Below are 14,114 nucleotides of genomic sequence, written 5' to 3' on the forward strand. Positions count from 1 at the left end.
CATCACGTTAGGAATCAGACTCTTGCTAGTGGACTGTCACAAACACAAACTATTGTGTAGTCAAATTAATTCCAGGATAAATATTGTCTTGATTTCCTCTAAGAAAACCTGAGACTGACCTCAGGGGACTCTCACTGACCTCATCTGAAAGATGGTGCCAAAATCTTTAAAAGAAATACACAACTCGAGATGAATATTGCATGGATTTATTTCTATCTCTAACAGAGAGAAGTATTATGATGTGAAATTTTGCCTCTTCATTGACTTTCTGGGTGCTGCTCTGCACATAATAATCTCACCGGAGTCCAGATATGTCGATAATGTGCAGCTCTATTCGGATGGTGTTATCGTTTTGGGATGGGTGGGTGGGTGGGTGGGTGGGGACGCATTTAAATGGCAGCCTTTGTAAACCCTTGATGGAACAAATGAATAAAAGGAAAACGGTAGCCCGTATGTGTTGTGTCTTCAGTCTTTCTGCTTCGTGTCTCCTGATTGAGGCGCTGAGCTACAGTCTGCTCAAACCCAGAACACCGAAGGCCATTGGAAATCATTGTGAGTCTGACAGAAGAGCAAGATGCACTGATGTGGAGGGGAGACCTCCTGTGGCCGAGCTGAGCCACAGGCCATCTGCATGCACTCTTCAACTGTTGTGGCATTTTGTTTTTCTCAGGATTATTATTCAGTTTGGCTTCAGCTAATTTGCCCTATACAGTGCATCGAATGAATAAGCAATGCATGCGCCGGCTCTACTGTTTCCATGAAGGATGGCCCCAATAATCATTCAAGGTATCAGCTGCTGATATCAGCATTCATATTGTGTGTTGTTGCTCCTTCATGTGTCCATCCATGCATCCATTTAGAGCCTCACCAGGGAATTGTGTGAAATTATCACTTTCCAGCAGAGTTGGTCGATAGTCCTCGTTTATATCAAAGAGTTTGTTTTTACCACTATATTTCACTGCACTTTAGGGTCGCTTTCATGTCAGAGTCGAAATAGTATTTTTTTTTTTCAATTTCTTTTTTTTTTTTTCCCTCTTCTCACCATTCAAGGAAAAACAAGGATATCAAGTTTATCGGTGCACATCAATGCACAAAATTGCACAGGAAGTCTGTGAGTGAGACTGATGAGGCAAAGCCAGGTATCTCTTATTGATTTCTCTCAACCAATCCCAACGGATCAGGATGTAATTAAAAACGAGCACAGTGAAAGAGGAGTGTCTTTGAAGCTTTCTGACCAGCTGTGTTGCGGATTGTCATCTAGATCTATTTCTTATTAAATTTTCCCCCTTAGAAGTAGATTTGTACCGTATGCCTCTCACAGTGAATGAAGGCGGGGGGGGGGGTTAGAAATATTATGTCCTCCTGTTACCCACACTGTCCCCACGAAGCAGAGATTTTGAGTGTATTTTCCAAATGTTTGCTAGATTTGATTATTGGTCCTTCAGCCATTGAAAAAATAGTTAGAGATATATTCAAAAAAGAAAATTGATCCCAGGAGGCAATACAATCTGCAGTACCCTCTTTTTTCCCCCCTGACATTCAGTCCTAAGAGACAAAAAGGAATACATGTGAGGAAAACCTATGTACTAAAGCCTAAAGTTAGAATTAGAAGAAAAAGACCTTGGTTATAAGTTGCAGGAGCATTGTTCTCAGCTGGGACCTGAAAAAGGAAAAGAGAGAAGGGGGGGGGGTCTATAGATCTAGAGAAATATGCTGCAGATCCAGAGTGTTCAGAATGCTGCAGAGAAAAAGGGAAAGAGAAGAAAACACACACACACACAAGTTAGAATATTTTCAGCATATGAATAAAAACTGAATTCAGAGACATGAATAACAAACAAGGGTCGGGTGCCACTTTAAAGCTGGATGGATTTCAAGAAACCTTGAACATGCATTGCAGGGAGATGACTATAATCACTGTGATAAGTAGATCTATGAATACAATGAGTCCAAAAAGGAATTATAAGTGCACAGCACAAGTAATTATCCCTCAGGCAGTTGGTTATCTCATACCAAAAATATATGCTGAAGTAATTTTTCAAACTGAGCACAGAGGAGCCCTGAAAGTGCACCCGAAAATAAATGGTAATCATTTCTGATTAGAGTATTTAGCTACAGGAGCAGTCTAGGGCCTTGCAGCAAGTTTTCAATGCTTTCTCCCCATAATATTCTTCTTCTAAAGAAAAGGCAGTAAGGTCTCTAAAATTACATTTATGCAATGCTGGAATTCCATTAAAATCAATACAAATCGAATGTGTACAAGTATGTAGCAGGTGCTGCTGGTGGCCCACCCCTCTTCTCCAGGAGAAACACTAATGCTTTCGGAGTCAGAAGAAATCCTCCTCACGCATCCATCTCCATGCACATTAGATTTCATTTAAATGATTTATGTGGCACACTGACTAACAGGTTTGATAAAGTTCTGTTGTAATCTCAAAGCTAAAACACATCACTGGGGTTTCAGGGGGATATAATGATTCATTTGTTAATTTTCTATCCTGCACAGAATGTTTTCCTCGCTTCATTAGACATTCACGAAGTGGACTGAAGGAAAACAAGCTAGAAGAAAAAAAAGCAGTGTTGTGCGATAAGTGATGAGGTTTAATTTTCTTCTCAGGACAAGGAATAAACAATTTATTGTTGTGCTTAGATTACCATTCTTTCACTTTAATTAGGCCAAAATTGAACCTGCATGTGGCTGCGTCATTTGTCATGTGTTAATTGCTCAATGGTAATGATAAATAAAATCTAATTTATTTGTATAGCACATTTCATGTACAAACAATTCAAAGTGCTTTACATAAAATAAAAGCATTGCAGCAGGACGTGGAAGAAGCATTAAAATACATAAAAGAATATAAAGAGAAACAAATAAAATAATTTAAATTAATTTAAAAACAAGCAACAGTCTAGATAAATTAAAAGATAGCGTGCAGATTTCATGCATAGACACATGAGAACAGAAATGTCTTTAACCTGGATTTAAAAATGTCACCATTTGGTGAAAATTTAATCTCCACTGGCAGTTTGTTCCACTTGTTTAAAAAAATGTTTATTTTTTTGTATACCTACCATATTGTACTAATGAAACCCCAATTATCTGCTTCTTGCTTTCATTTGACAATACTATTATCGAACATCACCTCCCAGGGTGCACTGCGGTAGGGCTCCTCGTCTCCCATTGGTCCGGCTCTCCAAGCAGCGGAGGCAGACATGAGGCAGTGTCGAGCCCGGCGGAGAGCTGCGGAGCTGAAATGAAGCGCGCACGCAGAACAGCTCACTCCGTGCAGTGCTGTGCGGCTCAGGAAGAGGCTCCGCTCCGCTAAAGCAGAAGCCTGCTCCGGCTGAATGAAGGGCTCCGTCCATGCGGAGGCTAGCGCTCATTCTGCCGCCCTGTGCCGTCGCCGTCCTGGTGCACTTGTGGTTGGCACAACGACCCTCCTCCAGCGCGTCGGACAACAACACACACTCGGGTACTTTCTTTTCTTTTTTTTTTGCCACAACCCCGCGTTTCACCTCCTCAAAACCTCGCAACTTTTTCACATTCGAGCGTCTGGCTAACTTTGCTTTTTGCCGCCCCGTTTTGGTTGTTAGTTTGCGTGTGGTTGTGCCGTGTTGTCGCGTGGCACAGTGTGTGTTTTTCTACGTGTTTTTAGAAGACAAACATGTGAATGTGACACTTCAGCAGTGTTGGGCGTTGCTGGGATAGTCTAACGCCTGTAAGCAGAGACTGATGGGATGTGCTCACAGACTGTAGATATGAACTATCTTCTATTAGACCCCTTGCACAGTTTATTCTTGTGCTCTTCTAAGAGATTACCATTCACGAGTACGGCTGTGGTGATGCGTGAACCCGCTTTTTCATCAGCTGGTACACTTTAACCAGCTTTAAATGCATGAAATCATGCATTTTTGATGTAGTGATTTATAGCATGCTTCTCATTTAGGTCTCTGCAAAGTGAATATCAGAGGAAACTGTTGTCCGCATCAGAAATGAAAAGCATAAATCAAGCAAACCCTTTATCTGCCTGTTACCTTGTCATTGTCATTACTGTGAGTTCCTATCTTACCCCCGACATCACATTAATGGCTGGGTAATAATTGTGGAAATGATAAGATATGGCATCCTGTTGTGAGAGGTTTTTCCCCTCCCTGTTTCTCACACAGATGAACCGTTGCCTTTCTATGAAGTTTTGGTGGGAGTGCTGTCAGCGAGACACAATTATGAGCTGCGACAAGCGATAAGAGAGACCTGGCTGGGGTACATCCGAGATCACCCCCACTTCCAGCACAGGTTTGTAAAGAGGAGCTCCAACTTCGCCACTGCCTTTTTTTATTTTTTATGTTTTTCCACTGGCAGGCCAAATGCATATAGTGGAAATGGAGCCTGCAGCTGGCAGCAAATAATGGACTGTTGCATCCACCCTTTTATCTTTACCTGACCAGTGGGCAATATTGTTCTCTCTTTCATTCCTCCTTTTTTTTTTTTTTTTTTTTTTTTGTCCATATCCTTCTCATTCAGCGATCTGAGCAGATAAGGTGTGATGGCCTTTAAAGCAACCCTCAGTAACCATAGCAACGGGGGGGTGGATAGATGGACAAGCTTGGCTTTAGAAGTCTCGCAGCTGAATATTTCACAAGACGGATGAATGCAGCCGTGTTTGTGCTTGTTTTCAGGGTGGGGGTGAAGTTTATCGTGGGCGAGCATGGGTGTCCCATCCCGGAGGAGGACAGAGAGGATCCCTACTCCTGCTCCCTCTTGAACTTCAGCGAGCCAGGTGAGGAAAGACGAGGAAAGAAATGCACTAATGAGTGGCATCTTCAGCCGTCATGCTGAGGAGCGTTCTGTGCAGTGTGTTGCTTGTGTGTGTGTGAGGATTCGTCAGGGGCGGAGGCAGAACAACAGCAGAGGAGTTGGCAGAATGAAAAGAATGAATGTTCAGAAGAAAAGTGAAGCACCTTTTATTCATGTTCACCCACAGCTCAAGGACAACTTTCTTTTCCTTTCTGTATCCAAGGCAGAAATGTCTGATAGTCAGTGCGGCAGCTGCTGGAGTACTTAGAAACTGCCTACTAACGCGTGAAAAGTGGGAGCTGTGTGAGCCACTGATGCTCCATATATGAAATAATTGAACACGCTCGCCGTCACGTTGAATGTCCGTGGTAATTGTTATGTCTTTCACCTTCACGGAGTCGGTCCAGCTCGGCTGCGTCGCTACTTCTTCCCTGTCAGGCTCTGCGTTTGCAGCCATCAGGAAAACATAATTACTGCTCGTCAGAATAGGCTTTTTCAGACGACGGCCTTTAAGGTCATGTCAGCGTTTTATTTTGCAGCGCTCTCCCTCGTGTTAATGGGCGTAAGTGTTGACGTGATTTGCCTCAGAATCGGAGGCGGGCAGCTTCGGTGCGAGATGCTCGGTGTAATTGGAAGAGAAAGAGACAGTGGCTGCTGTCTCCACAGTTGGGTACCTGACTCAGAATTCAGGTCAAAGCACACGTAAAGCGGGCGATTAATTGTTACTGAAATGTGGCTGTTTGTGCAGTGCCCATCACGGTGATTTCATTTTTTTTCCTCTGGGGCTGCAATAAGGTGAATGCTATTTACCCTCTTAGATTTGCTTTTGGTAACCTCCCCTCCCAGCATAATTCTTTGATCAATGAGGCTGTATTTTGTATCATGTTGTACGTCTGCATCTGCCTTTGGGCCGCGCTTGTGAACGCTCTTGAAACTCCTCCAACCTGATGATAGATAATCATCATTCAATGATCCTTTGATGTAATGATCACATCATGTAAAAGTCCCTTTTTCTGCACTGTGTCACGACTCTGGCTGTCTTTTCAAATCAAAATCAAATCAAATTTATTTGTATAGCACATTTCATGTACAAACAGTTCAAAGTGCTTTACATAAAATAAAAGCATTGCAGCAGGGAGTGTCATTTGTATGAACCTCCATAAACGGTAGAATCATCCTCTAAAATCACACCAATCAATTTTTCTAACCCTCGCAACCAAATCTTAAACGTATCTGTCCGCTGCTTTGAAAAAGAAGAAAACCTTTTCAATGAGTTTTGATATTAAAACACATCTTTATTATAAAAAAAAAGACTCATGAAACCATTACACGGGGCTCCATAAAGTTAACACGTCACTGAATGTATTAGAATTCTTTCACTTGAACAAATGAGCCATAGATTGCGGGTCGGGTTTTGGCACAATCATTTTCCCACAGTCATCTCTTTTCTGTCCTATAGTGTCCACTTATATTCATCATGTGTAGTATTTAATAAATGGCTGTCACTCTCTTTAAGGGTGTGATAGTGAACAATGAAAACCTCAAGTATGACAAATAGTCGTCTGCTATAAATTCTTAAACTAATAATTGAGACAGACCCAGTCAAGATTTTCTTTCATCAGCTTAGTCGATGAGTCTGAGCCAGTTACACCGCTCGCGCCACTGTTAGCGCTCAGGCTATTTATTTTATGCTCTGTCGTGCGGTGTTAGTGTGCTTCAAGGGTTTTTACTGATCTAAAAAGAAGCAGACCCTGCAGAACACAGTGGTGGAGGGAAGCGTGTGGGTCGCTTCACGCTGTAAGTCGGGTCTGTGTGAGTGGAGGTGTAAATTAGGAAGCTTTTCTCCTGCCCTTCTGTGGTGTTTTGACCAGAGAAAATGTACCCAGACGCTTCCTAAAGACGTCCGGAAATTGTGTCAACCTGTGAAAAAGGGCAAGATACGTCTTCTTTAAGTCGCAGGATCATGGAGAGAGAGCCTTCAGCCGATCACCTCGTCACCACATTTTCATTCCAGAGGTGTGTTCAGCCACCGTTCGCTTGAAGAAGTTTTTGCTACTTCAGCTCTCTTGGCTGATATACTTAAAAACGTATATCTGCGCACACACACACACACACACACACACACACACACACACACATGGACTCACACTGTTTGTGTTTAAAGTCATACGAGCTGCTCGTTGAATGTCGGGTATTTGCCGATCGGCTCTACAAATACACACTTTCACTTCGTTAATCTGCTGCGTTCCAACAGTTTTAAACTCACCAAATAGCACATTGTCAAAGAAGTATACGTTAAGAAGCTTTGTTAGCTGCGTGGAGTCACCATTAGACCAGAGTTAACTATGTTTAGCGCTCTTCGACTGCTGCACACATTCTTTTACGGTGAAAGCTCCATGTTCAGTGGGCCTTCACAATAAGGACCGACATAAGAAGTTAATTTCACTACAGTGAGAATAATAATCCCACACAATAAATATGGGCGCCAATGCCGAAGGCATTAGACACACATATTACTAATGTTTTCTGCACCTAAGTTGGAAAATATGTCTGCAATCTGCAGAGGTGGTTTGGGAAACATCTGCAAATCAGATTCATGGACCGCTGCGCTCTCTCTGCAATCCTTCGTCTCTAATAGGCTTTATTTCGGGAGGAGCCGTAGAACTTGTCTAAAACACATCTGAAGTAAAAGGCCTGCTTCTCTTTAACAGCCTTGATCTTCTCATTGATCTCAAGGGTAATAAACTGCCCTTTTGTAATTAAGAAACCACACTCACGAGCCGAGGCTCACTTTAAAGACAGCGGCTCCTCAAATTGCTGATGGTGAATTTTCACCAGTCTGTGAGACGAGGAGCGCTCGGAGAAGAAAACATCACTTATCATCACTTAAAGAAAAGACGGTCAGCATGTTGGAATTTGAATACATTTCTGATGCGCTTATCCTACCTTCTCTGTGTCCCAGTGACTGGGCAGGATGAAGAGATAGAGATCGTGGCGGTGTCTGACCCCTCGGTGCTCGCCCCTTCTGACGTGTCTGCCATCGCGCTGGATTTCAAGGTCCTCCACCCAGTGGTTATAACCAAGCTGGGGGTGTTTCCCTGCAAGACCTTGCCTGAACTTCAGACCAATGTGACGGTGAAGCTTCACCAGTTGGACCAGGAGGTAACAAAGCCTCAGTCTGTGAGCACAATGTTTTACTCGAGGCTACTTTTCTGTGGAGTCTGCTGGAAGGCCGGCCGTAGGGCTTTGTTTTGAAGACGCACCTCACCACCTTCTGGGTTACCGCTCTTAACCAGACAGTGTAGTGTAATATTCAGTGTGGATTACACTGGAAACATGCCCTTTTTGAAGTCTTTGTGGAGAGAAACCTGTGATCTTTAAAAAATTCTTTTCAGGAGGCTGTGGTTACTGCTCGCTTCAGTTCCATAAGCACGGGGACCATGGTGAACTGGGTCTGGTACAAACCAGTGGAGCAGTTCATCTTGCCCAAGGTCAGTTTAAAAAAAAAAAAATGTATTATTTTTTTTTAAATATCCCCAGGACTGCCACGAGGAAAAGCTCCTTCGGCTCAAACATGTTTGAAAACATAGATCGCTAGTAAACTAAATTTTGATTTGTTTGTGTTTGAACTAAGCGTTTTTCTTTTTCTCCTAAGCTCAACACAGATGGCTATAACCAAAATAGTCGAACATTGATTCACACTTTTGTTGTTGGATAATCAGCACCAGCTCAGGAAATAAAATGTCTAATGCAAAATTATAAGCCTGTGGAGTTCACTTTCAAGCACTGTATGCCACCCTCCAGCATGTAACTTTTATGCTTATTTGACCTTGTATTCTGTTCAGCAAAAGAATTGCCTGCAGGGTGTTATAAAGGTGTGCAGCAGAATTGCAGGAACATCCTTAAATGACCATAGCAACCTTTTATGAGTTCAGCTCTTTGAAATAAGCGCAGTCCATACTTGCTGAGGCGAACCACCCCCAAGGTGCGAGTTTGTCTCGCTGACCTCGGGGTGCAGATATTTACTGGCACAATACAGAACAAACCGCTTAAAGGATAAGACCGGTTTTTTGACATTGGGCCCTTGATTTCACATTATAACATGATGTTCTACTCACCCCTGCTTGTTGTTGGTAATTTGGAGCTGTTCCGAAGATATTCGAGAGGCGTCTGGCTGCTCTCTTGAGATATTCGGCCATGAAACGGTTTCCTATGGGCAAGCTTATACAGGCACAAACTATGCTGTTTATAATTTATTAATTACTGTACACTAGCACTGATAACGTGGAGGTGCGTTGCTTACTTAAAAAAATCCGGGTTATTGTAATTTTGATTTTTTTTTGTCGTAAAGTGGGTGTTACTGACGTCCTCGTCGTGCTACTGCCACAGGCAGCCCACAGACCTGCTGCCTATTTATTCATTCGGCTAAAATTCAAAATTAGTAACCCGGATTTTTTTAAGTAAGCGACGCACCTCCACGTTATCAGTGCTAGTGTAGAGTAATTAATAAATTATAAACAGCATAGTTTGTGCCTGTATAAGCTTGCCCATAGGAAACCGTTTCATGGCCGAATATCTCAAGAGAGCAGCCAGACGCCTCACGAATATCTTCGGAACAGCTCCAAATGACCAACAACAAGCAGGGGTGAGTAGAACATCATGTTATAATGTGAAATCAAGGGCCCAATGTCAAAAAACCGGTCTTATCCTTTAAGAAGACAATCTATTGTGGCCGTTGCGGCCTTTTAATGACAACCTGTAAGCGTAAGCTGTTAGGTATGTTTCTATGTGTCGATTTATTGTTTCTGTATTAACTGCTGGCTGTAAAGCAGTCAGTGCTCTTTTGCTTCCATGGTGTTTGACAGCGTTCAACAGCACTGCCGTCTTTTCTACTTTATTCAGGGCTTTGAGGGGACGCTGGTTTGGGAGAGTTTGGACTCTGCTGCACTGACCACAGTCAACTCCACCTCTGTGAAGCTCAGTGATGGTGGAGGCGTCCTCAAGTTCTCTTCTGTACGTGTTAATAAATAACTGTGGTGGGAAAACCCTCTTTAAGTTTTAAGCTTTGAGACATTTTCCTGCTCTCTTCTTGGATTTGCAGATCGCAGAGGGCATATTGCCTCACAGAAGCGCGCTTGGATTTCCCGGCCTGGCTGGAGGCTTTACATTTACTATCTATGGTTGGTCTGGCAACAGAATTGATTCATAGCTTAATATGAAAACGGCTCGATCAAAATCGCTGTGTGAGCCAACTGTTATTAAAGAAATCCCCGTGTAAAAACAAATCTAATTCATTCTGAGATTAGCCCTTTTTCACCTCGGGGCTCTTTGCACATATGCCAAGTGGACAATAACCATTCTTTCCACTGCCACCCGCCTGTGTTAGATTATTGATTTATTAATTAATTTTTTTCCCTGCATGTGTTTGAATCTGCGGCTAGATTTGTAGCTGTTTTGTTTGGTATCTTCTTCTTTCTTTACCAGCGATTTGTTATTATCTCTCAAGAACACCTTAATTTATCAATGATCTCCCTGAATGTTTTTATTTTTTTTTATTTTCTTCTATTCGTCTTGTCTGCTTTATTCCCTCTCTGATTCCCTCCATTATGTCACTCCGGCTCTTACTATCCTTTGTTCAGACGGGGAAGGTCTGTCTGGGCTCCTGCGGGGCCGCCCGCTCAGGATGGAGCACCATGCCTCCAGGCTGAGGCAGGAGGATGCCAGTTTGCATGAGGAGAGCCTCAGGCATGGCGACATAGTGTTCGTGGACGTGGTAGACACTTACAGGAGCGTGCCTTCCAAACTGCTTCAGTTCTATAAATGGTATGCCAAGTGTTAACGACTCGTTTCTCTGTCTCTAAATTGCCTGAGCCCTCTGAGGAAATCAGAAACCTGAAATGAATGTGTGCCGTCGCCTCAAAATGTCTCTGTTAGAATTACGATTGCAATCTCACAGTGGGGGCTGGGGGCTGTTGTGAGTCATCAAATAGCAAAATATACGGGGTGTTCTTTGGCTTTGAATTGGCAGGTATTTTAGTGATTTGCAGACCTCTTGCCCTCAGCTCTCGGTGGTATTTGAAAGTAAATTCACTCTGGGATGTTGCAAATAATCGGGGTGCGCTTTAATTAATGTTGCAAACTCCCTCTCCGGCAGGTCTGTGGGAAATGCTGACTTTAATCTGCTGCTGAAGACAGATGATGATTGTTACATTGACGTGGACTCCGTATTAATGAAAATGAACCACAAGGGTCTCAAGCGCAGCAATTTCTGGTGGGGGAAGTAAGTGGCGCTTCGTGTCTGATCCCGTTGACTGCTGTTTGCATTTGTCGGGTCTTAACCTCAGCGCACCGCCTGCTTCAATAAACAGGGATGCTCAGTGTTGTCATGTTGATGGAGTGGAACGAGAGACAGGGTCTGATGATAACCCGTCTGCCTTCCTGACCCAGTTTCAGGCAGAGCTGGGCAGTGGATCGTATCGGGAAGTGGCAGGAGCTGGAGTACCCGAGTCCGGCCTACCCGGCGTTCGCCTGCGGCTCGGGCTACGTGGTCTCTCGTGACCTGGTCCAATGGCTCGCTAGTAATGCGGAGAAATTGAAAGCTTACCAGGTAGAGAATTGAGCGTAAGCAACTGTGGCAGATAATTCTGATCATAACGTGAGCAATATTTCCTGGATGTGTCATTACAGGGGGAAGATGTGAGTATGGGGATATGGATGGCTGCTGTCGGACCACAGAAATATCAGGTAAGAAGTAGCTTATTGAACACAAATGATTTGAGCTTATTATGGAAATAGGCTTCTTGACATAATTCTGGTACAGTTGTAAAATACAGCTCGGAAGATTTTTTTTTTTTTCTGAGATAGAATGAACAAGTCCTACTCGTTCCATTGTTGTCCCCAGTGTTTTCACAGTACACCGACTGTTAACATTCAACTGGTAAAGGTCAGAGTCTGATATTAAAGGGAGAGAAAAGGGAAAAAAAATGAAATTCTTCAGCAAGAGCACAGCAGTACGTAAACATCAGTGCAGTAAGAAGGAGAACATGTTTGTTAGACTCCCGCTCAGTTATTGAAACGGTGTGAATTTAAGCTGCTCGGCCTGAAAACCTGCTGAAGTTGATATTTTGAGTGACAGAGGTAACGAGCTTGACTTGCGTGCCAGCTTTTATATGACCGTTGTTAAGAAAAATCTTTGAAACTTTTGTACCCGCGAACAATGTTTGTTTAATACATGGTTTCACAAAACCTTCAAACTTCATGAATGGGAAGATGAAATGAAATTGTGAGCAGAACTTTTACTTCTCTCATCCTTGTTGTCGGGCCATTTCAAAATTTTAATTCCATAAAAAGCCTTGCAGCATAAAGGACTGAAAAATGATCGTTTCCCTCTTGTTAGTAGTTAATTATGCAAGTATGCAGTCGGACATCAGAAAAAGAAAGCACAGCCTCTTTAAATTCTTAAAAATCATCTTTATCAGATCTTAAAAGCAAGTAAATGCAACCTTAGACAAACACATTTCATATTGGATTATTTATTAATGACGCAGGGTTTGAAAAACTAAGAACATCCTTACCGCCTCCACAGGGATTAAAGAGGGGAAGGAGCAGCCAGCTTCTGGCTTGATTATATTTGGAGTCCAATCGTCTGCGGTGAGAAAGATTATTCATAATGCATTCGAGTCTGTTATCAATCGTCCAAGGAGTAGGCGCCCCAGCTTGTTCATCCCGAGGTCAGTCTGTAAGGCTCAGAGAAACGAAAAACAACTGGGATGAAACTGGGTGAAGGTGTTTGTAACGCTCCGGTCAAAGTCCAGACCTGAACCTGATTGAGATGCTGTGATGTGCCCATAAGAGAACTGTGAATAATCCGCCAACTTTAATGAACCGAAGCAATGTTGTAAAGAAGAGTGGACCAAAATTCCACCATAACGACGTGAGAGACAGAACATCGTGCAGAAAGAAAAATGCCTTCTATTACTGCTAAAGGTGTACTTAGTTTTAAGACCAAAATCTTAGAATTGAAAGAGGCTGTACTTTTTTTTCCACGTGATTGTATCATGCACTTTAAAGCTCTCACACATGTGTACTTCATAACACAGAAAACGCTCATTTATTACAACACCCTGTCCAGCTCTATAAGCATGTGTCATTCTGCATTTCTTAGCGGAACACTTTGCTCCTCTCCTGTCACCAGGACCCCGGCTGGCTGTGTGAGAAAGAGTGCTATCTGGACATGCTGTCGTCCCCCCAACACACAGCCACGGAGCTGCGCGTCCTCTGGGGCAGAAAGAGTGTCTGTGGAGACCCCTGCGGTTGTCCCTGGAACGACTGACCCACCGAATGTGGTCCACAGCACCCCCACCACGTGCCACTGTGGGTAAAATGCACTCAACTCCGGTTGTTAACTCAGTTTCTGTGTTTTTTTTTTCTTCAAAACACTGAACGGAGCCCATTGCTGGTTATTATGATATTTTATTGATCATTTTCGGTTGAGGGATTAATAAAGTATGATTCAGTTTAATTCAGTACAAACATTTGAAATGTGGGACTTAATGTCAGAGAAGGATCTTGAAAACTGGGTCCATATGATTAACAAATTCTGCACCAACGGGAATCCTTCCCATCCTCAGAGTGATGTTTTAGTAATGCTGACGGTGAGGAAAGGACAGAATCATGTGACTTTGCCATATTCTGATTATCGGTAATCCGGGCAGTAAAACGGGTTTAAAGCAGGTATTTAATGGCATTTTAAATATGAATACACTGCATCGCTATATTTTGTACATTGTCGTCTCCATCTTTTCATCCTCTTCACTGTTTGTAGATTTATGACGACCTCTCTCACAAACACACTTTGTACCGTAACTGTTATTGTGCAAATAGTGATGTGGCCTTACTGTATTTGTCAAACATCGTTCTCTATGTTGACATTTGGGATATCGACGCAGACTTTTGGAACTCGACAAAGCAACTGTGAAACAGACTTTTACCACAGTTTTATGAAGCCCTCCTCAAAGATAATAAAGAACACTTGAGAGAGATGAAGGGCTTGCTTTTTTTCTACTTGGGGCATGGTGCAGAGTAATGTGTTGAGCCTTATTTCAGCTGGTAGTGCTGCTTGTCGGCAAACAAGAAATAGGAAATCATCTTGCCGATTGTTCTCCAGAGACTGCTGGACTTTCTTACACAGGGGAAACTGAGGCCAGATGTGCTTCTATTTGATGATCATTTAAAGGAAGATGACGCTCGTTATTTTACTAATGCAGGACGGCGGAGGCCGTTTTGCTTTGTTTTGAATTGCTCGACCTGCCAAAAAATT

General features: G+C 42.9%; 1 protein-coding gene across 1 annotated transcript; it reads left to right on the forward strand.

Annotated features, from left to right (window-relative positions):
* Nucleotides 1-3,213: 3,213 nt before the first annotated feature.
* On the forward strand, nt 3,214-14,114 carry b3galnt2 (beta-1,3-N-acetylgalactosaminyltransferase 2). The gene is made up of 12 exons (XM_075476388.1): nt 3,214-3,473; nt 4,168-4,294; nt 4,678-4,778; nt 7,758-7,957; nt 8,191-8,286; nt 9,698-9,808; nt 9,897-9,975; nt 10,435-10,618; nt 10,950-11,075; nt 11,243-11,402; nt 11,483-11,539; nt 12,990-14,114. Exons 1-12 carry the CDS (start codon nt 3,365-3,367, stop codon nt 13,125-13,127), a joined length of 1,488 nt encoding a protein of 495 aa, XP_075332503.1. The 5' UTR covers nt 3,214-3,364; the 3' UTR covers nt 13,128-14,114.

The sequence above is a fragment of the Odontesthes bonariensis genome, chromosome 2, assembly GCF_027942865.1.
Source record: "Odontesthes bonariensis isolate fOdoBon6 chromosome 2, fOdoBon6.hap1, whole genome shotgun sequence".
Taxonomy (NCBI): domain Eukaryota; kingdom Metazoa; phylum Chordata; class Actinopteri; order Atheriniformes; family Atherinopsidae; genus Odontesthes; species Odontesthes bonariensis.

What these genes read in the sequence shown, in the direction of transcription:
- b3galnt2 (XM_075476388.1), top strand. Translation starts at nt 3,365, where the DNA reads ATGCGGAGGCTAGCGCTCATTCTGCCGCCCTGTGCCGTCGCCGTCCTG. An exon ending in CTTGAACTTCAGCGAGCCAG is followed by an intron (nt 4,779 to 7,757) that starts GTGAGGAAAGAC and finishes TCTGTGTCCCAG; the next exon opens with TGACTGGGCAGGATGAAGAG. An exon ending in CTGCTTCAGTTCTATAAATG is followed by an intron (nt 10,619 to 10,949) that starts GTATGCCAAGTG and finishes CCTCTCCGGCAG; the next exon opens with GTCTGTGGGAAATGCTGACT.